At 38.6% G+C, this 23,496-nt stretch overlaps 1 protein-coding gene across 3 annotated transcripts in view; it reads left to right on the top strand.

Annotated features, from left to right (window-relative positions):
* LOC103174998 (protein kinase C-binding protein NELL1) overlaps window positions 1–23,496 on the top strand; it is a 164,112-nt gene that overhangs the window by 129,822 nt on the left and 10,794 nt on the right. For all 3 annotated transcript variants that reach the window (XM_042341382.1, XM_042341381.1, XM_042341380.1), the window contains one exon: window positions 17,873–18,013. In XM_042341382.1, the coding sequence (XP_042197316.1) occupies window positions 17,873–18,013 (141 nt within the window). The remainder of the gene's footprint in view (window positions 1–17,872; window positions 18,014–23,496) is intronic.

Genomic DNA, 23,496 nt, shown 5'->3' with positions numbered 1-23,496 from the left:
AGATGATTTACATCTCTTATTTTGATTGGTATTGCTATGTTGGGAAGTGCAATTTGTCCATGACAAAGTACCAATACAGGAGCTGGGACCATGTATAAAATCTGCATAAGTGTGCCCAACATAGCCCACTAATCTTGGATAAACTCGGAAATGTAATTACTAAGAGAAGGGCTGGTGTAAGTTTCTAACCCTCTCTGTAGCCACAGTGACACAAGTTCAGAAACTTTTTCTTTGAAAAGCCCAAGAAAGGAGAAACTGAATGTTACTACAGATTCGATTAGGAATGAGCGGTAACATTTTCCAGTTCTACCTTCTGCTGCTATTTTGGAGTTCCATCTCTATTAAGCAGATAGTGACAAATAGACCACGCAGATTGATCGAAAGGATCTATTTGCGATGCGTCTTCTTGGATTTGGTTCCTAAATGAGTTTGGAATATAGAACAGTAATGGGTCTATCAGGCAATCCTTAAAATAGATCTGTCTGCGGATTTTGGTGATGAAGTAGTTAAGCCAAATCTAGGGTTTTGTTCAATTTAATTTGACCTGTTCCCAAATCTACTTGTATGTGCATATTCTTAACAACAACAACAAATTGCATATATATATATATATATAGCACATTTCATGTTAGTTTAGAATGCCATTATCATACATCTTTCTGGTTAGTTGCTCGTATCCATTACAACAGTATAAATCTAACACGCTAGGTGTAAAACATTACAATTCAATTTATTGATGAAGTTGGTAATGTTTTGTATTCTTCCTGCTATGCCTAGTAGAACATAAGAAACCCTTGGGTAATAATAAACCTCTCCCTGTAGTCCACGCACTAGCTCGTTCACTTGCTGTACTTATTATTTCTGTGAACAAACTGCAGCAGTACACCATGGACAGTCTACTCCATTGCTTATTTGAAGTACGGAGTAACTACTTGTTGTGTTTTTTTTTGTTTATTATCATTATTGGAAGACATTGACTTAAGATCATTAAGATAATGTTGGTTTGTCCTAGCTTCCTTTCGTTGTTGATGATCGAGCACTTCTTCCTTTGAATTGACTGATCTTCCTTACTGCTGCCTAATGGTGAAATGTAGATCCAGTTATTGCTGCTGAGTACTGGAGCCTGTGTGGAAAAGATTTCTCAAGTCTATTACTGAAAGTTGTAATTTGACTTGTTTACACCTCTTGTCTCAGAAGCTCGATTTCATTGAGTATAATTGTCCTCACGGGATGTTTTCTACCTAGAAACTTCTAATTGTAGCTGTAATGGAATTTGGTGAAATAGGGCTTATTGGGGGCAATCCAATATTAAAGATTCATTGGACTTACTCAAAGTAAGGTGTCTAAAGCTAGGATATTTATGCAGTGTTTGTGTGTTCCTGTCAGAAAGAATTTATTAGCTCTCCACAAATATTATTACAACGCCTAAAAATACAGGAACCTAACAGTTATTCAAATAAGCAATCTTGGAATGCACATTCGACCATCTGCATTGTCTCGTCACAGAACTCAAATAAATATGCCGAAGATGATCATACTCTCCAAAATGATAATATTGTCTTTGAGTTTGTAGGAGGATTGTTAATGGTGTGTTGGCAGCCAATGAGGGTTTCTCAACATCTGTGATTGATCAAATAAATTGAATATGCTGTTTAATATTCAAATTTCGAAAGCAAATTTCAGGAAATTCATCACATAAATGTTTGTCTTGCTTTAACCTCCTAACCTATCAGAATAAACATTGGTGATAATTCCACTTAACATCAGTTTTGTGCAGAATTGAATAAAACAATTTTTTACAAGATCAGCTACGCTCATCTATCTATATTAATAAAACGACAATGTGTGTGTGTGTCAGCCAAGATCTCAATAACCGATTGACGTCGAGACATGATTTATACCTCATCAGAAAGGTCTTGCATGCGTGAGTGTCTTGGGCATTTTTTTGGGTGGGGGGGTGGATCTCCTATCATTGATGAGCTATATTTAATAAATGCTTTAATTAAGGTCCCAAATATGAGGTATACATGCAACAAAGTAGTGACAGAGGAAATCACACACCCTTTAGAGAGATAAATCTTATATTCTGCAACAAAGTAGCGACAAAGGAAACCATGGTCATTTTTGGGGATGGGGGGGTCGGTAATCTCGATGTTATATAAAGTAAAATAATATAATATAAAGTATCATAAAGTATAATAACCTAATATAAAGTATAATAATATAAAATATATTAATCTAATATAAAGTATAATATAAAGTATAATAATACTGAAATCTACATTCCATATTGGATCCTGTGATTGCAAGCGTAGCTGCAACGGGTACAGCTAGTATTAAATATGTGTTTAAAAATTGAGGAGATGCTGCTGTTCAGGGAGCATCATTCCAGCTGCCTGATACGCACTGTGTTTTTTGACGAGACACAAGGAAGTATCTTTACACAGAGGCAATCACCAACTGGAACCAGTTACTAGGAAGGGTGGTTACAAAACAGCTTGATTTTGTAACCGTAAGATAGTCGAGTTGGTATTTTTAGCCTACCTTTTAGTTCTGAATGAAAGCCAAAAGACATAAGTAAATATCCTGTTTCTGATTCTGGAACCAACCTGTGTCCAAAGTCTCAAATAGCCAAAGTGGTCACAATTCAGGGGAGTTGGGTTTGAATATGCATGTCCTTTCTAAAAATAGATAATGGGGCCTTAAAATAAGGAAATCATAACCAGGCGATAATTGTTGAATCCTGCTGATAACTAGAAATCTGTTATCCTGACTTCTAGGAGCTATGCTCTGATTCTTAAGCCCTTCCTAAATCACTTCCTAAGCCCATTGATCTCACACTTACAGAATACTAACTCTACCACCTTCCCTTCATAGGGTTAAGCTATTTTACATTCATTTTTCCTGGTAATTGGTTCCAGTTGTTGATTACCTCTGTGTAAAGAAATACTTCCTGCTGTCTGTAATCAAAAGCTACAGCTCTGGATCAATTAATTAAATAAAGAACTAATGAAAGTGACGTCCAACTTGTTTGAACCGGGCTATCTCTAATATTAACCTTGATCCTTGACGGTGAATAGGTTTCAAGCTTTACATAAAAATTCGGTGTTGTGATTAACTTTGTGAGAAATGACTCAGAGGTCGAAAGCAAAGATCTGTTTTCAGTGCATTTTTTTCATCTCACTTTACCTGACTTAACATTAATAGAAATGTATCAACATACTGATTTTCTTTGGAGTCTTTGCTGATTAAACTATTTCGCAGATGGCTTACGTGATGATATATATTAAATATCAGGAAGCTTATTTAATGAAAAGCTCTAGGTGTGTTAACCTTCCCTTGATGGGGGCCTGTTCCCTATATATGGGATAAAGGAGGAGTTCCACAAGTTAGGACTGAAGAATCTGAAAGCTTGGGCTGTGATGGTTTGGGGGTGATGGGGGGGAGGGGGCAGAAGTTGTACAGCAAGCCTGAGTTAGCTGAGCATCTCGATTGCCAGTGACTGCACCCCTACTCTCTGAATCTCAATGTCATTATCCCTCCTCCTCCCCTCACCCTTTTTCTATCCTACCGTAAAACCTACCTCAATGACTGTGCTTGTGGTTAGATCCCCTTCTCAGTTTCTCTTACCTCGCCACTGTGAAGCGCTCTGAGGTGCTACCATGGTGAAGGGTGCTGTATAAATGCAATGTTGTTTTTCTGTAGAGGTAAAGGAATGTGATGGTTAATTTGGACTGAAGATATTATTTCTTTTGGTGAACTATGAAGTAAGGTATTGAGGGAAATGAGATTAAAAGATCTATCAGCATATAATAAAATGGCAGACCCGGGTTCAACAGACAAAGTGGCCTCCTCTTGTGAAATTGAACCAGAAAACTATAAAAGTTCCATCTGTAGAGTCAAGCCTGTATTGATGCTACATCACTGAACCAGCCATTAAATTAATCGCTATTAAATTAAGTTGCCAATTAATATAATCCGAAGAGATCATGTGAAATAAAGTTCAAAATAATGAACGATGACCATTCAATGTTTGAATTGGCATCATTTTGTTTTGGTAATGAATGGAGAGATCTGCTCTCAGGTTAACGTGTTCCCACACACAACCAGTTTTAGAGCCATTTGCTGAGCCTTTGTGCACTCCCGAGTACCTTCAGTGACCCCAGCATCTCCGGCGATGAAGTGAGATATGGGAATGATGTCAAATGCTTTCTTTAGTCATCAGTCGTTTAACTAACTGTTGAAATAATTTATACTTAGCTTAATTCATTTGAAATGTATTCAACAAATTTATATTAATGAGTGACCTGTAGCCTGAGACAGTATCAAAACAAATGCCCTGGGAGAAACTTTGTCCAATGATCATGCTAGATTCACTGAATTACTGTACCAGTGAGTGGGAGGGAGAGGGGGAGGGGGGTTGGAGACGGTGCGATTTTAATGCTTTTTTACATTATTAATGCTTTAGAATAATTGTTCAAACAGATTTAATGTAGGCTGAGCTTCTCAGCTGCGTGTGACCTACCTGACTGGTACGAGCAATCTTTAATTAATCTGTGTCAAGTCTTCCACATACAAAGATTTATTAATACATAAATTCTAATTTACCTCACTCTGGGTTTGTTTCACTTGTGGGTCTCCAGAGCTATGACTGCAGTTACTTTGGACTGCCAATCACCAACCCATCACAAGTATCAGAGGTAATGAATGCAGAGTTCTTCTGTAACTCCCTCCCCCCCGAATTAGCGGGTTCCCAGGGCTCAGTGGTACCTGAGCAGATTTATAATGTAACGTTTTTCTGTTTAGCTTATTGCTTATCTCTATTGCATTTTAGCAACGCTGGATATCTTACAAAACCCTGATTTGGGTTTCAGTTTGTACATTTTTAAGAAGCTTACAATGTGCATATACCCCTTTACTTATTTATCCTTGATGATATCTCAACAACTTATTTGGAATTTCTGTGTTTTACTGAATTTCTGTATATTATTGAAAAGTATTGCTATCGTTCCTATACCTTGAGTTCATTTTTGAGGGCACACGTAGAAAAGTATAACCTGCAATAAACAATCATTTTATGGATAGCCTGATTCTGAGCATTGAACTATTGTAGGTAAGTAAATTTCATGTCAGTAAGACTTCAGTGGTACCTGGGGCAGATTTGTATTGTCATTGTTTCACTGTACACCTGCAGTTCCCATATTTGCCCCCCGATGTATCTAACGGAGATCTGTTTGCACATATGGGCCTGGTCTAGATTCAGATTTGTGAACAAGCAGCATGCAGCTAGCAAGATGCTTTTACAGACGGAAGATATAAAAAGGGGCAGGTTGTTTCTTCTCTGCTCTCCCCTCCCCTGTTCCATCCACCAATGAGTGGAGGTATTGTGTACGCGGAAAAGGGGTCTTGGGTCAAAGTCATTGGTGATAAATTGGATAAATAATGTATTTTGAAACACTTTACACAGCTCAGATCCATCCACAGTGAGTGAGACAGGATCCCAGACGTTGAACTCAATGAGAGATGTAAGTAGAGTTCCAACATCTTAAAATGGAGCCAGAAAAGGATGTTCTCGTACATCCTGGGTGCATCCTCCATATCAAGTTCATGTTGCATTAATGGCTAGAGCTCCAGCCAAACTCTAAACAGTAATCATCTGAATATTTAAATTACCTCACCAATCATGCACAGTGCACACATAGCCAATATGTTGTTCATGTTGAAAGCCATTTATCAGGGAGGGACATCTACACTCATATGTGTAGTATCTGAGAAATAAAATGGAAAATTTAGGAATAGGAGAGGGATTTTAGATCTCTGGCTGTGATTATGCCAAGCCCTTTCTGTAGCTTTATCATTGTACAAAACAAAGCCATTGAGGATAAATTCTTTGGTTCAATTTCTCGTCTTAGAATTCACTTATTAGACTGTCACCTTAAAGATGATCTTCACAAAATCACAATAACATGCACCGTGTTCCACATCCAGTAATATCATAGAGCACAGCACTCATCTTTATTTATTCATTCAACCGTTTTCTCTCAATTTGATTTATTTCCTGAAATGAGAGTTGAGAATTGTGCACAGTTGTAAATGTCAGGAATTTTTGAGGCTCTACAAGTTGACGAAACTGGCTCTTTTACACCCTATTATTTTATAGCGGGGGAAACTTTTTGCTCAACTTCTGCGATTGAAGTGTTGCATTACTGATGGCTTAATGTAAGAGTAATATCGGATGCCTGATGGAAGCTGCCTCCTGCTTCATTCAATCCATCTTAACATATCAGGGTGGAAAGCAAAAGCAGAGCAGAGTTCAAGCACTTAGTGCGTTTTGCTCCGGCAATGAATTACAATTTCAAATGAGCAGAAGTGTGAAAGGGTAATGGGATCATCTCCCCTCTAAATCGAAGGGCAAATCTGAGCCTCAGGAGAGAAAATTAAAAGGTGCTTTTAACGGAGACACAAACAATATTTCTGGTTGGTCACCAACACCGTAAGGTGTCTAGCAGCCACGTAGAAATTTCCATTCAACAGAAGGGAAAACGATAGCAAGATAAGACTGTAAAAGGTTAAAAAAGAGGAATGAGGATGCATGCTGATGGGAATATGAAAGTGCCTTTTAATTACCCCCTACCCTGTTGTGACCTAGAAGTGACTGATGGCCTCACATGTGAGATCTAGTGTCAAGATAAATCCATATTAATGAACATTATTCATGCCTTTGTATAAAAGAGAGGAAAAAAGGAGCTGAACATAACGGATATGGCACTCTTCTTTCACATTGCTTCATTCCCACACACTGACCCCTGGCTCAAACCTACATCCTGTGCTAGGTGTTTTCCCCACCCCCACGCAACCTGACAGTATGTGTCATTTATTTCTGCTATTCTGAATATTCACTGATGAGCTCTTTTATTTTCACCTGCCTGACTGCTAGTTCCTGCCTAAAACCACCGGTCAATATCAATAATGTCAATGCTCGTCATTTGTTTCACTGAATGTTCCCATTTGCTTTTGTCCCTCCCCTGAATCCATCGAATGCTATCTGAGGACAAAATAAAATTGAGAAGAAATTTCAGAACAGGAAAAGGTGAATTAAGAAAGAGAATCTGACAGAAGGAACATCAAAACACTGATGGTGGGAATGCCAGTGACTTAGTAAATTGTGCTCAAATGCACACTGACGTAGTGTCGTAGGATAGAGTGAACGTGTCTGCAGTGATTAAATCTTCAAATTTGGAATTAAAAACACTTTTGAAAATGCAATGTGAAAATCTGCTGTGGCAGGAGATATATCCTTCTGTGACCCAGGCTATGAGCAACAAACAGATGAGCTAAGGCTCTTCAGTCTTGACGAAAATACATCTCAGAAAGGACCTTATATAGGTACCTACGATTTTAACTGGGATTGAGAAAGTAAACTTAGAACATTACTTTTGGATACACGGAGCTAGTAGAAAATAGAAACATGGTCGTGGGGTCAAATAGCAATTTCACGACAGATACCAGAAAGTATTTTATGTACCAGGAAGGGTGGTTGAAGCCTGGACACTGGATGCTTTTTGGGTGCTATGATGGGAGGATGGCTGGGTGGGTATTCTGCAAGAATGAGATCAAATGGACTGAAGGGCCTTTTTCATCCAAACCTTTCTTGTGATCTTATGAATGTAAACTTGCATTACAGCTAAAACAGTGGGGTTTCTGAAGATCCCTTTTAGTACGATATTCCTGGTTGTTCCAGAAATATGCCCAAATGTTCCTCTAACAATATTAACGTGATATCTTTAATGCTTTGATAGAATAAACTGATGCTAGATTATCATTGCATCAGTTCTTTTAACAAATGATTGCAAAATTCCCTCCAGTTATAACCTTCGCATTTACTACATTAATTTGTTTTAAAATATATTCTGTTAATCCATGTTTTTATCTTTGCTCCTGCTTAGATTTAATGTCACACCTATAATTTAACATTTTACTTCACTTGTTTCATAGCCTACCATAATATATTAGATTTGTTGAATAATTTATTTAATACCTTTTTTACTACATTGCATCTATTTCCATGTCATTCGTTTTCATAAATCATTTTCAAACCCCAATTTCTCTTTGTTTTGAAATCCCTTCTTCTTTTAATATTCCTTTCACCTCCCTTTTTTTAATCTGTTTAAAAAAAAATGATCATTATTCTCCTCCACTCAATTTGAATTGTTTGATTTTTAAATAGGTTTCTTTATATTTTTTGAATCAGGCAAGCAAAGTATAGATATTAGAGTTTCAGCGAATATAAGGTGCAGAGGGGTAGATATTTCTGTTGAACATCTATTAAGAGTTAGTGTACATTAGCAAGGTTTTTAACACAGAATGTTGTGTATTGAAAAATTCTGATTTTGTTGAACAGTTACATTATGGCTTCATATATTTATGTGCCACCCCTTCCCCAACATAAAACACTTCTGCCACCTGTAGCCGTGCCCTCACTGTGCACTTGGTTTCCGTGTCAGTGACGCCTTGTCTGACCCACTCCTTTGCTTTCATGCCATCTTTTTATTTGTCCACCTTTTATTCAGGCACTTCCTGAAGTCTCGTTGACGGTGACCTGACCCAATCCAGAGTCAATCGGGGCAATTTCTCTCCTACCCCCGACCAGCCCACCAACCATAGTCTGAGTACAATCTGCCTCCATGGGCAGGTGCCTTATTTGCCTATAACTAGAATGGTCTCTGAGAGCATTACTTCACAATTGATTCATATCGAATGGATTTATGTGCTTCTTTTATTCATTGTCTTTAATCAGCCTGAACCTCATTGTATAATTGAGGTTGCCAGAGTTCAGCTCAAGGTACAGAACCAAGAACAAGGCAAAAGAAATGTTTAAAAGAGCACTTCGAAAAGCAATTATGTGGAATCATCTCACAGCAGATGATACGACAACAAAGCATGATGTTTCTGTGCTTATTGAAGCATATTTTATCGTTGTTTCATGGACTACAAAGGTTAGAGGGACTAACCAAGACAAAGCACTGTCATTATAAAAGAGTAAAAATCCATTGATGTGAATTATTACATCGTTCACTTCCTCCAACAAACCCCGTGTTTGTTTCAAGCTGCTCAGCACTGCAGAGCATATCCCTTCCTTTGAAATCCCAGGAATCAAACATTGAACAATATCCTATGAATAATTAGGACTTAACTGTGTCTGACATCTAAGAAAGGAAATTTGTTCAGTGTGAAGTTTTGTCGCTGTCTTGAATATTTATCTAAACCGTACATATCCTTATGTCACTTGGAAAACATAATTCTGTTCAATATTTAGTATGAATGACTGTACAACCAAGCCTCTCTGCTAGCTTCTCCAATTGGTGGTGCAGTGGATTATCTGAGTTAAAAGTTCACTATTATTTTTGAATCTGACTGTGCATTCTTTTTAAGATAGAAACCCACTAAAATACAGCAACTTGTGTTCACGCCAAATTTATATTCATTTCGCCAATCATTTCACACTTGGTTAAACAGTGAATGAACAGTGGACTCTGAAAGTGGGTTACACACTGTTGATTGTATCTGAAAGATTTTTTTTCTCTCTTGTACACTGCTGAACCCATTTTCTAGACCTGTGGTCAGAAGGTTCCAAAGGAAGCCAAAAGGGCATTCTTTACATTTATTGATCCAGTCGAGTTAAGCGAACGCAAAGATTGAATGATGGGAAGTCAGGTATTCGAATCTCTCAAATGATCCTCTTTGAGGTCATTGGGTTTTTGACCTCCAGTAATAAGGAGAAGCCGGCAGGCACAGGCAGAACAAATGAGTAAAGAGAAATCCATTTACAAGTGACCTCCAAGTGAGATTGTACATGGACAGGGATTGAGTTTGGGCTGTCAGGCTGTGTTTCATTTTCTTTTCCTTTCCGTTGACTGGATGCAGATAATCCCATTTCCTGCTCCAAAGAATTGGTGACGCTTGTAAAAGCAGAAAACTCAAGTATAGGATTATTATTTCATCATTTTTTTTAAAAAACAAGTGACCCTATTAAGATCCAGAAAGAAAATCAAATAGCTGGCCTAGTTATATTACTCCACTGTCGCTCTGTCCTAAATCTCTTGCCTGCAGGAGATTGTTGCTTTGAGGACTGTGAAAGTCTAACACTGGTAGAGATATAATGCTGTCTGGATTTAAGGACAACTGTGAAGGAAATGAAGACTGCTGTGGTTTCTACAGTGTGAATATCTGATGGCGCTAATGCCAAGTGATATTTAGTTCTGTTGTGATGTGCACACAGATGATTCATGCTGGGACCAGTGGTTAACTGCAAGCAACTTCTGCTTAGATGGATGAGTTATGGCTTGAATCCAGAGCAGATGCAACATATTTGATTTCTAAAAATCTACTGTTTTTCATTTGCGAAGTGTATTTCTGTTTCCCGCCAAACTGGAAAGTTGGTCAGTCACCATCTGAAAAATGGGTGAACATATAAGGCAGGATTGTTCATTTGAACTGGCACGATCAGATTGAAAGATGAGGACAAGAAAACTAGCGGGGAAGGAAGATTAAAAGGCAAGGAATTCAACTCTACGATCGATTGAAGATTGGTTCTTTTAAATCGACAAATAGCTTCACAATTATTTTCCTTCCGTCGTAAAATTTGTGAAACGAAACTGGAGATTTTTGTTTAAGAGTTCAAAAGTTCTTGTATCTTTTGTTCAAAATCAAAACTTTCCTGTGGTTCAGAGAGGCAGAATAATGTGATGAACCTGTCTCCTTGATATTCTGCTTTTTGTTGCATCACAATTCTTGTATGGTAATGGATCATGTGCACCGTTACTGCTGTGTCTAAGTGTACACTTTAAATCTGCTAATAAAAATGCACTTAGCTAAAAGTGAACATGTCATTTTGTGTAATGAAACACTCCCACAGTTTGATGCCTTTAGGATCCCTTTATTGCATTAGATCTCCCTTTACACTATCTGTTGCTCTCAAAGCCTTCTTTCACTCTAGAATTGTGTAGCCTGAATGGAGAAATTATTAGGGAGGCAAATATAATTTGTTGTGCTATTCGGGGTTTTTAAATAAAATTAAGGCCAGAACTGGAATCTTGTTATATTTGCTGATAATAGCCCAGATGTCCTCTGTGCTAAAATCATTATGATTTCTGTAGTAATGAGAAAATGTCTGCCTTGTAATTGGAACAGTTTTGTAGAATCAACACCTTGTTTGTTGCTTTTTCAGTTATTATATGCCTCACAGTTGTAATAGTGATAAATCTTCTCCCTGGAATGAAATTGTGTGTTTTATGACAAGTGTTCAATTGTGAATAATAATTTCCTCCTCAATCAATCGATATCAGCTATTGGGGTTTCCATACACTTGCCATTTTTGGGGTAGTTAAGTTCAGTTCTTAAAATATGATTTGATGCTGTGAACTCTAAATTTACTGTAAGTGATGAATTAACTGTCTGAAACCCTTTCCTGAAATAAGGTCCAGCGTGTATAACAATTTATTGCGTTACTTGAAAGGGTCTTTGTTCCAATGGCCACATGATTTGCTTGAAGGAACTGGAAAATATGATGCATCTTTCCTGAAGTACCAGCTTAAGTTATGCTTTAAGTAAGTCAGGGCACAGGTAGTAAGCTGTAATATGTCTTGCTTTGTACAGTTGAAGTCAGTTTAGCATTTATAAAACCCTGTATGTCCGGTTAAAAACAGAACATCCAATTCAACTAGTTCTGGATTGATATTAATAGAGAAGAAGAAAGACACAGTTAACGTTTCACTCTTAAATGCCATTGCAATCTGAATTAAGTCTGTAATCAGAACTGTGTTGAAAACATCCCTACATTTTATAGCAGAGCTTGATTTAAGGAAAAATAAAAAGAGCAAACAGCCATTTCACAAATTCTTTGACAGACAACCATTTTCACTTTAACTAGTTGTTTAACTGGCTCCAGACTGAAATAGACTTGGCTGACAAGACAGCTGCCCAGTTCTCATACTGTTTCTTGGCTGGGGGTGTTGGCCTGTAGGTGGATATTCTTATTCAACAGTTTAGCAGAGGGAGAAAATTACTGGGAGGTTTTCGGCCAAAAAGGAAAAGGCTAGGTAGGGGCCTGTTAGTTCTCAGAAATATTAGCAAAAAAGGATTCAGTGTCTTTCAATATTTTTCACATTTTGTCAGCAACATATCTGCTCTGTAAGAATTCCACTTGAGATGGTTCAACCCAGCTTACCTTTTCTGTGATTGAGAAGTTATTATCTTAGTCAATAGCTTACATGTGTTTAGATGGATGAGTGTAATTCTCAGTTCATGATAAAACAATCATTTCTTAGGGTCAAGTTATCTGATGTAAATTGGTAAATTTCGCTTGACATCCCAATGATTGGATCAAAGGCAGGGAAGCAATCATTTTGGGAGAAATTCCAACTGGGCCCAGATTGGCACTATTTTCAGAACACACCAATTAGGTAGAATTTGGAATTTAGCCTTAATCTTGAACCCAGTTTTCTCCAAACCTTTGAAGAAAACAGATAACGTTAAGTTTGATAACCACAAAGTGCCAAATTCTGCTTTCTTTGAAATGCTGAAATAAAAACATTGAGTTAATCAAGACCTTGGTGGAATTTTTCCCTCAATGTGCCTTAGATTCCAAATCTTCAATATTTGGCCATTGCTTCAACTCAACTCTTAAGCTTGAAAGTGCAATTTGAAAAGGTCTCATTGAATTTCAATGCAGTTTGCTTGAAGCAATGTAGACATCTCTGAATAGCTAATTTGTTCCATGCTTTACCTTTGGGTTGAGTACCCTTCTTTCATCAATCGGGTTATAGGAACATCTGTTTGAGAACTTACATTGCTAATTGAATGTTCTGTCCGCTTCTTTTCTCTCACAATCATTGCACTTTCCCCATTTCACAGAAAACTCCCGCTTTTCAGTAAGTGAAGAAAAGAGTTTAAATTTCTTTCTTTTGATTTGATGAGCAGAGATGTTGCTTGCTTTCTGGCAACTTTGCTTAATCTCTGACTCTAGATTCACTTTGTTGCTCATTTTCTATTTTTGCGTTAGAATAGATTAATTTTCTCAGAAAGATCCCTATCTAATTTCCGCAGTTTGGCTGCTGGTCTCCTTATTAGAATTCATAGGTGCATGTCTGTTTCTCTGCCAGCAAATTCCTCATATTTATTATTGTGGCAAAATGAGGAATTGAATTTGAATGAGCTTTTTTTTCCTTATGTTTTGCTGTTGACTAAAGAAAGTGCAGAAATCAACTATGTGATGTGCGCACAATGCGATAGTTGCAGTGTCAGTTCAAGTCTGGATCACAGCTTGTTCTGGAGAAGAAATATATAGATCAGAGGCGAGAGTCTGTTTTTAACATTAAACTGTAAAATTCAAATGATTATCCAAGTTCTTTGTGTTGTGAGAGAGTGAATGAGAACCTGGATGTCCATTGCAGATCTATCAGATTCCTCATTAAGATCGCTTTGGAGTCTTACGCTTCTGAACTAAACTGTCACCCACACAGTCTGAGCTATGAAAGAAATGCTCAGCATTGATATGTTTTTACATTCACTTATATTAAGAAAAACATTGTCTTTGTTTGATAAGTACTGCCATCCACACAGAGAGCAGCCCTTTGGATCTGACGCTAGAACATTTTGGCTGTTATGAAGAGACAGTGTTTTATTTAACTGGTTTATCTACCTGTAATGATTTGAAGGATCAAGCATCATTGACCACGTGTCTTAGCTAGCTAAATCTGCATTTTATACCTTGCCCTATAAAAGATGGATTTGCAACAAAAGAACTATCACATTTAATTCATAACAAATGAGATGAAATTTTTTTCTTCTCATTTTCCAGGATTATTGACCTCCCTGACATTTCAGAAGTTCATGGTGATTGTAATTTTATTCAGTAACTAGAACTTTCTATTTCGAAGTGCATGTCCTCATTAAGTTGAGGGATGACATTGCTGGGAAATGAAATGGTTTTTCATTTTTCACCCAAAATAACAGTGGAGGATGGATTTCTTCAAGGTCTGTGATACAGGCTGGGTTTAGAGAAGGATACCCTTTATATTTTCCCATCAATACATCTTAACCCCAACGTGAGAATACACTGATATGCCATTATTATATGTTTCTTGTTGTGAGAGATGCATGGACTGTGGAGACCCGATATGACAAAAAAAAACACCTTCAAGCAAAGGACAAAAGGAAATCAACTATGAGACAGAAAAGAGGTATTTCTTTACATAGAGGGTAAAGAACAATTACAACAACAACTTGCACTTATATAGTGCCATCCACACAGGGTAGTGTCTCAAAGTGCTTAAAGGTGGTGGAGCCCGACTCCAAGCCGGGGTGGGGGTTGGTGGGGGGAAGTAAGTGACAGTAGGTATGGTCGAAAAGAAAGGTAGGTATGGTTGAAAAGAAAAAAAGGGAGGGGGGGTAAGGCGGAGGGATTGAGGGAGAGGGAAAGAACAGGTTACTGGGATGGATGGTTTAGATGAGGATATTGGACTCGTTTTAAATGTTTGATGTTGTAATGGAAAGATATTGGGATTGTTTTTCTGGAGGAATGAAAGGAAATGGGCTGAAGGTTTTTGTTGATCTGATCTCCTGGTGAGTGTGGCCCAGGGAATGGGGGGGGTGGGGGGTGAGGAGACAAAAGTAATTTTTGATATGAGGTTTGCATGCAGCCAGCTTCAAAACCTGTACCAAGAGTGCTCTGTAATCAGCTCTCATGACCCAGACTGTTTCGCCTATCATTTTCACTGGGGAATCCATTTCATAATAGATCCTTTTAGCCAGTGGAGAAAAGGGATTTTTATTCCATCAATCTCGGCCGCAATTGACTGGGGATGGGCAGGGCAGTGCTCTCTCTATCCCATCAAACCATCAAGTCTTTTCAGTTTTCTATATTACCCTTCAATTCCTTTTAAAATGCACAATTTTATTGTTACAGATTTACAACCCATTTCTAAGTGGCTTTTCACAACTTGCTTTTTGAAGATATCACTTTGCAGAAAATCTCAACTTTTTCATAAAACCGTGGAATTGAAATCTAAGAAAGCAGAATTTTGAAAAGCCGCCTAGCTTTACCTTATCACTTACATTTAGATTTAAGACTCACTCATAAATAAGAGTATGTGCAAGATGGTTTCAGAGTGGCATTGTGCTGAGTGAATTGGAAGTAAAGGTTAGCATTGCGCATAAATAACTTTGTCGCAAAGTGTTAATTCGAGCATTAATAGGGAATCGGTTGGGTTATTTTTAGGGTTTGAGATTTTTTCACAGCAAAAAACTGTCAAAGATAGGGTGATGTTCCTGTTTGTCCATGACAAAACCCGCTGACCAGTACGTTTCCCACATAAACCTTGAGAGAGGCTGGCGCATGGATTCGCATAGCTCAGCCTCTTACCTGCATGGGCACCAGTCTCTCTCAAGGTCAATGGAGAAAAATTAAACTATTCTCACGGATATGTTGCTTCCCACGCTCACAGGTAAAGGTGTTTTCACATCCCAGTTGAGACATTGGAAATGTTGGGAGAATGAAGACATTTGGTTGAATTTCCATACCCATGTCTTCTCCCAACATTTCCCCGTGAACCAGTGACGTTCAGTAAATTTACCGTGACTGCTGTGTGATTTTTGACTTAAAATGTTTTGATGGATGTTTGTTTCTCAACAAATGGATTTTTGACGCTGGGTCTATATCTGCAGCCCTAGCTATTATATATTCCCCCAATATATAACTTGTGGAGTCCTGTAGCTCAGTGGTTAGAGCACTCGCTTTGTAAGTGAGAGACCTGAGTTCAATTGCAGGCAGAGGGCGAAACCTTGGGCAAGTTTCCTTACTCCACACACCTAATAATAATCCCTCCAAAACAAAACAATAAGAAATTGGTCATTTTCAATCTACGGCTGTTTGTGGGACATTGCTGTGCGCAATTGGCTGCCACGTTCACCCACAAATATACAGTCAATTCACTTTACAGTGTGTTCTGTGAAGCGCTTTGGGACGTCCTCCCGACATGAAAAGCGCTGTATCAAATGCAAGGATTATTATTATTATAATATTATTGTCAAACAATTTCTCCACATGAAGCCTAGTAAAAAGCTGGATATATCTTCTTTTCCTCCAGTCATCTTCTTTCATCTTGAAGTTTAGAAAACATCCCACCAGGCTATTTTATTTCTGGACAAAACTTTTTCGGTCCTTTTTAAATCCAGGTTATTTAAAACACAGTGAATCATTGGGGATCAGATTTGTTAATAATACCATTCACATCCATCATAGGTACTAATTCCTGTTTGTAATATTGTCATTATTGTGCTAATTGAAATGCAGATTACTTGTTGGTTCCTGTATGCTTGCTCCTGCTGTGAAACAGCCAGCATGTTCCTTGTTACAATAGTTTGTTAACATCTGCTTCCCTTTCATTAGTGTAATAACATAAGCATCTCTTTGTTCAGCTGCTTTTAATGGAATAATCAAGGCTGTTAGTGTTTGTCTGTCACGTTAAAAGCCTTGCATTTGGATTTTCTGCCTTCTTGAAGAAAAATAACGCTTTCCCCATCCGTTTCCCAGAATGTTGAACCAAAATCCCTACATGAATAACCAATGGTGTCAGTGGTGGAAAAACTGCCCTCATTCCACATTTTTCAGTGAAATCTCTCACTTTAAACCAGGACTAACCTGTTTAAACCCTAATTTTCATCCAGTCTGAATGAATGGTCAGGTTTGAAATGCTTTGAACATCCAATCTGTTTCTCTGCTAACCCTTAATGCTGGGAGATGATTTTCAGTGAAGTTGGGACTATGTGGATGCTTCTGATGCCTATTTTTGTTCTACAAGTGTCTCTTGAGTTTGAATTGCCACAGTCTCGGACTCGCAGGAGTAAATTGGATCTAAACTTTGCTCGGGTCTGGAGCTTTGCAGGCATGAATCAATCACATTTCTTCCGAGTTGCTTTTTCTGACCAACAAAATAAAAGCCAGCTTTCTGTTTTTCGACCACGAGTCACAGTATTGTATCTGGTCAAAGTTTAGAACTTGTGCTCAGAAGACATGTAAACCTAAGTGTTTTAGCAAAATGCCACCTGGGGTCAAGTATCAGCTTCGATTCTGTTCCTTTAGTGCATAGTAAATAAATCCCATATCGGCAGCTCAGCAACTGAGTCTTGATACTTTTTGTATTATATTTAAAAATCACAAATTCACAATTAGCGGCGTGGAAGAAGGTTTGGTCCTCGCTGCTGATATTGGTTACTGGCTCCACTTTTATTACAGAGGAAGCACCACGGACTGAAGCAAAAGGATTGGGTCAGCCCAGGAGGAGTCTGATTCCATAAGTTTAATATTTGTCATTCATTTGTATGGGAGACAGAGTGGGTTCAATGGAGGTGAGGAGAGGTTGTGGGGAGGGTGGTTGGGGGGTTAGGAGGATTCAATGATAAAGAGCAAAAGCCCTACAGCTGGAATTCAGCTGGTAATAAAGCAAAGGCATTGGAATCAGAAATGGGAACTGGGAGGTTGAATGTCACACGGAGTTCTTTTATAGGCCATTAGCACTTTAAAATAGTTTTTGACAGATAGACTGCTCAGGCAGTTCTGCCATTATAGCATAAATCATAAGCTAATGGAAATGCTTTGTTTGTAGAATCCTCAGCACATGCCTTTAGTCAGAGCAAATGCAGCATAGAAGGAATTTGAGAAGCTTTGTTTCCATAATAAATGCATTGTTTGGTTCCCGTATTCTATGCTGCTCGGGGGGGGGGGGGGGTGGGAATCATAAGGAACATCATCAGTCTTGTGGAATCTGAAATTAACGTGGTTCCCCCTTATGTGTTGTGTTTTTCTGTGAGACAGATGTTGATGAATGTGCCGAAGGCATCATCCAGTGCCACAATCACGCCCGCTGTGTCAATTTGCCAGGGTGGTACCACTGTGAGTGCAGGGCTGGTTACCATGACAACGGTAACTACTCATTCACCGGAGAGACCTGCATTGGTAAGCAATTAAGCAAACTAGCTGTCATTGCATTAAGTTATTTGTTCTATTTATAAACAATAACTGCCGTTGCCTTCCAGCACACCCAGCTCTGTGCTTGACGGCTCTCTCTGACTCGGCGCAAGGAGCCAGAGCAAAGCAGAAAAAAGATCTAGCACTGTTTCTTGCAAGAGAAAATAATGAAAACTCGAACAGAGTTTTGCGGTTAGCTTATTTTAAAGGAGCTTCAAAGTCATTTTACGCACAGCCCGATTGCTGAGGGGCTTTCAATCTTTTCTTTTTGCAAGATTAAAACAGTATGATGAAATCAGGGCTTGTTTTCCAGGGGGTGGAAAGCCATGGAGAACTATCTCCTGGAAACTGATGTTTGGATCTCAGTGTACCAACATCCACGAATGATGCAAATGATGTGGATGTTTGTGTTGGAGCATGCCTAGTGGCCAATTATTGCATAAACCTCGACATTGGAAGACCTTCCTACAGTAAATAAGCGTTTGCCTCCATAGTATATTTACTGAGTTATTTTTAGAACAATTGCCCGACTCCTTTCCTGATTGGGCTGTTATTTTAAAGCTGGAAGCTTTACTTTTTTTTCTGGCTGAAAGTCCACACTCAGCGCACACAGTATCTGGACTTCAATGGGACATGCATTCTGCTCACAGCTGGCACCGGATTATTGTCAGTCAGCAAAATAAAGGCCCCTGAGGCACAGCTTGCTAGATATATAACGGAGATAGCAAGCCTACAGACGTGGACATTCTCTTGTGTGTGCAGCTTGTGACTGTGTCAGGCCACAATGGTAAAAATTGTTGAACTATATGTTTCATATAAAAGGCCTTTGAAATCCAGAGACTTGAGTTATAACCCAATCCAGGCTGAATCTTGATTTGGAAACCAAATTTTTGTGGAAAAGGGATTTCCGAAATGACAGTGAATTTTTAAGACGTTTCCTCCACTATGCCCAAACTTCAATCTTAAGACAAAATGGCTTTACAAGCTTAGAATTTCGTGCATTGGATCTTTCTTAAAATAATAACACTTGATGCCGCGACTTTCACATTGGGAGGACATCGCAAAGCACTTCACAGGATTTCCTGTGAAACGGAGTGACTGTGAATTTGTAGGTAAATGTGGCAGCCGATCTGTGCGCAGCCCTGCCCTATTTAATTTGGGGGTAGGTTGGCCGGGAGAAACTCCCTTCTCTTTTTGTAAAGTGTCATGGGATCTTTAATGTCCACCTGAACAGGCAGAAGAGAGCTCAGTTTATCGTCTCACCCGAAGGGCAGCACCTCGGACAATGCAAACCTCTCCCCCACTACCCCCTCACTATCACTATCACTGTGTTAGAGTATCAAATTTAGACTATGTGAGTTCATGTCCTTTCGTGGGGCTTGAACCCACAACCTCTGACTCAGGCGAGAATGCTACCACTGAGCCACACTTACACATGCTCTTCTGGGAGCAGACTGTACTGTGGTGAACTGTGAATGGAACCACAGGTCAAAAGGCAACTGAAAATAACTAACCATGTTGTGCACTGTTTTGTTATCGTTACTGTTGCTTTATTTATTTTAAATAGGTAGGTGAAGCTGTGAGTGCTGTGATCAAAACGCCATTCCACAATGAATAAACTTTAGGCGGAATTTAACTTGTGTGTGACCTAAAGGAAAACACCATTGAATGTTTTTTTCTCTTCCCTTACCTTTTTCTGATCAGGTTCAATAAATCACAAGTGGGCCTGCCTCTGCAATAACCGCATGGTGCTTGGCACCCCCTTTATTTTTGTTATTTCGCCTTGCAGGCACGAATGTAACCAAACTGCTTTGCTGAGTTTTGCTGATCCCTGCTGTTCGAGGGCTTTTAACTGAGTTAAAGAAAACAAGGCCGATTTAAATCAAACTTGAAATGTTTTAACATTATGTGTGATGTTCTGCCTGGACATGTGTTAGAATCATTGCCATAAGGACATTTGGGCACCTCCAGCTGAACTGAGTCTTGTTAAAGTCTTAAGGAGCCAGACACTCATTCCTAACTTTAGACGAGTTGGACTTTGGGCTACGTGCGCTCCTGGGATTGACTTTAACACCACAGTCTCACAGTACGTGTTACCTTCTCAGCTAATTCTGTAGTTCTGAGCCCCAGTTGTTTACAAGTTATTTGGGGGCTAGGATCATGGAGCAGTTTGTCATCTGCTACCGCTGATCTTTCATGTAACATATTTTATCCACACTGGCTTGCCACTAAAATCAAAGCTGAAATAAGACGAGATATTTTTAGTGTGTTTCAAGACCACAACAAATTAAGACATAATCTCCATTTCTCTAATTCTGTGTAAATGTAATGACTCATCTCAAAAATAATCATGAGCACCACCACCACAGTCGTTTTTGCAGATAGGAATAGCTAAATGCATCCAACAGGATATTGGTGAGAGATCAACAAAATCAGTGACTCATCTCCTGTTGCTGTCAGTGCCAACAGTGGTAACTCTCCTGAGCTTGAGTCTAACTAGCAATTCTTCTTCCGCATGAAGCCTTTTTCTCAGTAATGCAAGACTTCATCCACACATTTAACCATCAGCCAGGGGAAGGTTGTAAAGGTATTTACTGAGCTTGAAACCTGGCCTGTGCTTACTAATTCGATGCACTGTATCCTCTTTCCTTAACCAGTTTGGTCGAAACTTTGGTTAAACCCGTCACCTGGCCACTTAGACACTTCACCACACAGTATGCCAGGCACAGAGTAGGTGACTTTGCCCCTGGCAAGAAACCTTTCGGAAGATTTGCAGTGGATTTACCGTGGGCGTTGTCCCCTGGGTGAATAACGTAAGACATGTAATCTATTTGACAATACCAGCTAGTTGCTGGTTTGAAGATATTGCTGAAACTCTCAGTTCTGTCATGTAAGGTGGGGGTTGGGGAAGGGGTCAGCAGCAGGATTTGTTTGCTCACAGAAATTAATATAGCATGTGCTGTAAAATTCCCTTTGTGTAGCTTTCCGGTTAATTAAAAGAACTATTTGTTTTGGGAATTGCAGGGTATATAATGTAGTACAAGATGGCCAGCAGCATTTTGTCTCATAAATTGCAGCAAATACTATATCTACACCTCATACTGTGAATCCTGTTTATATAGCAGTAATTTTTTCATACGAGACAATATGAGGGGAATAGTATTCCACTGGGAAATATAACCCTGTGTGACTACCTTCAGAGTGCCTCAATTGCAGACATCTAATTCATGCCACAATCCAGTGGTAATAAAAAGACAGAATTTTTAAAAACATGATTTGTTTTGAATGTACAATATAACAGCCAGTCAAGTTGTTGCAGAATAATCATCTGGGCACCAAGGCTCAGTTTCTATTTGGCTTAGAGAGAAGCATAAGTTTAAGCAAATGTGGTTTGGCAAAATAAGGAAGAAAACTTATTAAAAGAAAGCTGGAGTAGGACAGAGGCACTGGCAAGATTTGATTTTGTTTTCTTATTGCTTTTTTTAAGAGAATAGATTTACAAACCATGGGAACAGAATGGACATTCGGCCACACAACACACACAGTCACTCCACTTAACAGTATACATGCTGTAAAACACTTTCAAGATGTTCTCCTAATTGTGAAAGGCGGCTATGCCAAGTGTAAGGATTATTATAATTTGTGCATTCACAGGAACCATCACCTCAGATGTGATGGACTGTTCTTGTTAAACTAGTGAAATATTCCCTCTTTTTCTGAAAACATCTCCATCCAATACACTGCAATAATAGTATAGTTTCTACAATGATTGGAATCCACAGCCATTAGGCCTCGACAGACTCGGAAGATCCATGTGTACCATACCATGAATATTTGACTATCTAATGCATAGTTATTTGGCAGCACTGTTCTTTACCTGTTCCCTGATTTGAGGCCTAATGCAAAATTCATGCAGTCTCTCGGGATTGGAAGCTTCATAAATCTTGAATTATGCTTAACAATGTTACAGATGTACACTAACCTGATCTGTTCCTAGTGTTAGAAATAAGGCTGCAGCAGACAGAATATAAGAAATGTTATCTTTGCTCATTACAAACATCTGTTTTTCATGCAAACTGCATGACTGCAATTGCATATAAACATTAATTACTTTCGGTCCAACCTATTAAACCAATTATGTGGAACATTTCAGGCTTCGGGCTATGTATGTGTGTGTGGGGGGAGTTATCCTTCAAAAACAGCATAAAATGCATTACTGCAGAAGAATTCATATATAGAGGTTTCCTTTTGGCTTCCAATTCTGGCACAAACTGTATAAAAAGAGCACACAGTGTCCCACTAACATTCAGGATTTTTCATACAAGTTTTTCTGTTTACAGTTATTGTCCATTGAAGAGCTAGTAATACTACTAATAAATATAATACTTGCATTTGATACAGTGCCTTATTGTCTTCAAAGCACATCACAGGAATTGCTGTGAAGTGTAGTGACTATGTATTTGTAGGTGAACATGGCAACAGTGAACCACAAACAAACATGAAGTAAACAAACAATTTTATTTGTGGGATTGCTGGCCAGGACACTGGGAGAAATCCTCTTCTCTTTTGAAACGAGCATGACCAGAGCTCATTTTACAATCTCATCCAAAGGACGCCACCTCTAATGATATAGCGCTCTTCCAAAACTGCATTGGAGTGTGCCAACCTAGATGGTTTGTTCAAAATCCTTGATATAAGGTTTGAAACCCACAACTTTTTGATTCAAAGGCGAGAGTGCTAGCAACTGAGGTATCAGCTGACACGTAAATCAAGGGATCGTAAAAGAATGTTTTTATTGCATCGTTTTACCTGGTGAATTATTAATGGTAGCTTCCACCATACAGTTCAGTGTTTCACTGTGTGACATGCATCACCTTCTCAAAAATGTATAGACATTTCCAGCAGATGGGATAACGGTTTGTAAGCATCTGCTCCAAGTGTTTGTGAAGTAATGTGACAACTCAGCTGTTGTGATCAGTACAGTTATACATGTTCGTATTGTTCATATGGCATCCTCTGGGCATCAAAGAGTCTAGGCAAACCTTAGGTATTAGCATTTGACAAAATGGACTTTTACAAACCTGTAATGAGCATTTGACCCCAGGTTTGATTTTCTACAAAGAGCAAAAGTAGTTCAATCCTTCGGGAAATGTTCCTGTGAATTACAGAGTTGAATAATTGGTAACAGATAAATTACAAGTTTGGAAATAGTCATAGAGTATAGGTGTTGTTATAAATTCAATCTGAACTAGATTACTGTCTTTAAATCACTTCTATCTGTTATTTTCTTGATGTGTACTTGATTACCTGATGAAACACTTCCTTCTCTTATTTACGCTGGTCATCTTTTAGTTTCTTCCAAGATGCTGTTTAGAAGCTATGGATAAGGTTGTCATTAGTGTACAACGATTGTGTTCCATTTTGTTGCAGTTCTCATTGGCGCCTTTACACTGCACGTTTGTTGCCAAAAT

This window comes from Callorhinchus milii, unplaced genomic scaffold (assembly GCF_018977255.1).
Source record: "Callorhinchus milii isolate IMCB2004 unplaced genomic scaffold, IMCB_Cmil_1.0 Scaffold17, whole genome shotgun sequence".
Lineage (NCBI taxonomy): Eukaryota > Metazoa > Chordata > Chondrichthyes > Chimaeriformes > Callorhinchidae > Callorhinchus > Callorhinchus milii.
This window is presented reverse-complemented; position numbering and strand designations above follow the sequence as displayed.